Source organism: Macrobrachium rosenbergii, chromosome 37 (assembly GCF_040412425.1).
Source record: "Macrobrachium rosenbergii isolate ZJJX-2024 chromosome 37, ASM4041242v1, whole genome shotgun sequence".
Lineage (NCBI taxonomy): Eukaryota > Metazoa > Arthropoda > Malacostraca > Decapoda > Palaemonidae > Macrobrachium > Macrobrachium rosenbergii.
This window is the reverse complement of record NC_089777.1, coordinates 16829037-16831536: the sequence shown is the minus strand read 5'-3', so window position 1 is coordinate 16831536 and position 2500 is coordinate 16829037. Positions and strand designations below refer to the sequence as shown.

Below are 2500 nucleotides of genomic sequence, written 5' to 3'. Positions count from 1 at the left end.
TCTCTCTCTCTCTCTCTCTCTCTCTCTCTCTCGAGCAGGTCATCGGCCCCTTTCAAAAGATCAACCCGGTGAAATCTCCAGACCGAACGCGCTCAAGAACCCAAAACCATGTTTACAAACATTTTATGGAGAACAAATTGCCACTTTGCACTCTCGGGTTGCCGAGAGCAATTGCCTCGCTTGTGTCCTGCAAAGAGGTCATTGTTATTTCGGGTCACGGGGAGCATTAGAAGGCCAGAATGAAGACCGGAAATAAATAATTTCTTCTTTTTATTTTCACTAACGTTTCGGGAATCCTTTCCCATCATCAGGGCTAAGATACAATTAATCTTTAAAATATTTAAAATTATGCTGATGAAGGAGGCAGGTTTGGTTTTGGTGAACTTGAAAAATATTTCCTGTCGAGATATTTGTGATCATTTCTAATAATGAACAGGACAGCGAGAAGACCTGAAATAAATAATTTCTTCTTCTTATTTTCGCCGACGTTTCGGGAATCATTTCCCATCATCATCAGGGCTAAAATAAAATGAATCTTTTAAAACATTTAAAATTATGCTGAAATAAGATATAATTATACGAAATTTAGTTTCATGATAGGACAGTCGTTAAGCTAAAAGTAAAATAAAATCTACAGAGCAGTTTTAAGCTAAAAGTACATTAAAGCTATACATAATTCAGTGAAATAACAGATAAAAAAGGCAAAAAAAAGGGAAAAAGGAAAGGTTGTTGCCGGACTTACTGTTAAGAGGTGATTATCTTTATATTAAAGATTTTTTCCATGTTGAAAAAGGCTTTGGGGAATTAAATAAGCCTGGAAGCTTTGGCAATTTTGTTTTAAGGCCGAGGAAAGTGACTGAACTGTTTCCCTCTACTGGCGTCACAACACAAAATATTGATTATTTTTATTTTTACGGTTTTATCCAGGTTACAAAAAGCCACAGAAGAATTATAAGCTTGAAACCTTTGGTGATTTTGCTTTAAAGCAAATGAAAATGACCGATACTTTCACCTAGACTGGCGTCACAAAACCTATGGTCATCCACCGGGAAGAAGTCAAGAAATTGTTAGATGAAGCAACAGCAAAACGTTTCCCGAAAATTTCATTTTCCAAGACTTTGCGAAGTAAAATATGACGAAGGTATGAGAATATTCTTACACGGTATAACCAAAACGTCCCATTGATATGTAAATGAAGATTCGTGGCCAACCTTACAAGAAGACTTTCACATTTTCCTTTAATTTTTTTAATATATAAAAAAAGAAACCAGAATGAATTTTCTTGAATTCAGGTCGAAGAATTTTACGGAAGGGTGAATTCCGTGAAGACACTTCGCAATACACCAGAAGTTCGACACGGCAAAATCTTTGTAATTGTTCTTTTGCAAGTGGTCATTATTTCACTCATAATTCGAATAAGCACCAGAGAGAGAGAGAGAGAGAGAGAGAGAGAGAGAGAGAGAGAGGTAATTTCTTTAGGAGTATAAATTACTTCGTCGAGGCCTTCCCATTTTCTGGGTATCTAACACGGGTTCTGTTCTCTCGTCTCGGTTGGTTGACCCAGTCCAGAGGGCCACACGGGGGAATTTTATACCCTCTAATTCCTTAGCATACTTTGGAGCACAGGCCCATACTGGCATAAGGCCTGCTTAGTGGTAACGAACCCAACAACTGTACATTGTAAGAAGGATCACTTACTGTAGGTGCCCAAACTTGGAGGGTACTCGTCTATAAAATACTGATTGATTGATTTATTTATATATCTATATACACATGATATTCAAATACCAGTCACTACATACACAAATACATACATACACGCACACAAACCTTTAAAATTACACACCAATCATTCAAAAACACCTAAATGAAATGTACGCATTCCAGTGTACATCAGAACAGGCACGCAATCAGCTCAGTAAACGTCTGTACAATCAGCCAGTCGACAGTCTACCACTCACCTGACAGGCCCAATAACTCCCTCATGGACCTCAGGTCTATATGAATATCACAAATGGGACATTTCCTTGGCCCTCCCTCCTCCCAAAATCCTTTGATGGCCATCAAAGGGAACCAGCTACACCCCCATTGCAAGATGCAACAACCACCGCCAAACTACTAGGGAATGGCGACCAGCATACTGGAGGACTGGAATGGTAATCGTGTTGGGACGGCTCTCTGGAATTTGGCTACCTCTCTCTCTCTCTCTCTCTCTCTCTCTCTCTCTCTCTCTCTCTCTCTCTCTCTCTCTCTCTCTCATATTGAACTTTTTTCTTTTTAATTCTATTTTCAAATCTAATCGATGAGGAGGGAAAATTGTACATAATTCTCTCTCTCTCTCTCTCTCTCTCTCTCTCTCTCTCTCTCTCTCTCTCTCATATTGAACTTTTTTCTTTTTAATTCTATTTTCAAATCTAATCAATGAAGAGGGAGAAATGGATATAATTCTCTCTTCTCTCTCTCTCTCTCTCTCTCTCTCTCTCTCTCTCTCTCTCTCTCT

General features: G+C 38.7%; 1 protein-coding gene across 1 annotated transcript in view; it reads right to left on the bottom strand.

Annotated features, from left to right (window-relative positions):
* Positions 1–2500, bottom strand: part of LOC136825164 (uncharacterized) — a 91289-nt gene that overhangs the window by 27984 nt on the left and 60805 nt on the right. The window contains exons 6-7 of the mRNA XM_067081191.1: positions 1962–2077; positions 1493–1645 (exon numbers count right to left, since the gene is read on the bottom strand). Of these exons, the coding sequence (XP_066937292.1) occupies positions 1493–1645; positions 1962–2077 (269 nt within the window). The remainder of the gene's footprint in view (positions 1–1492; positions 1646–1961; positions 2078–2500) is intronic.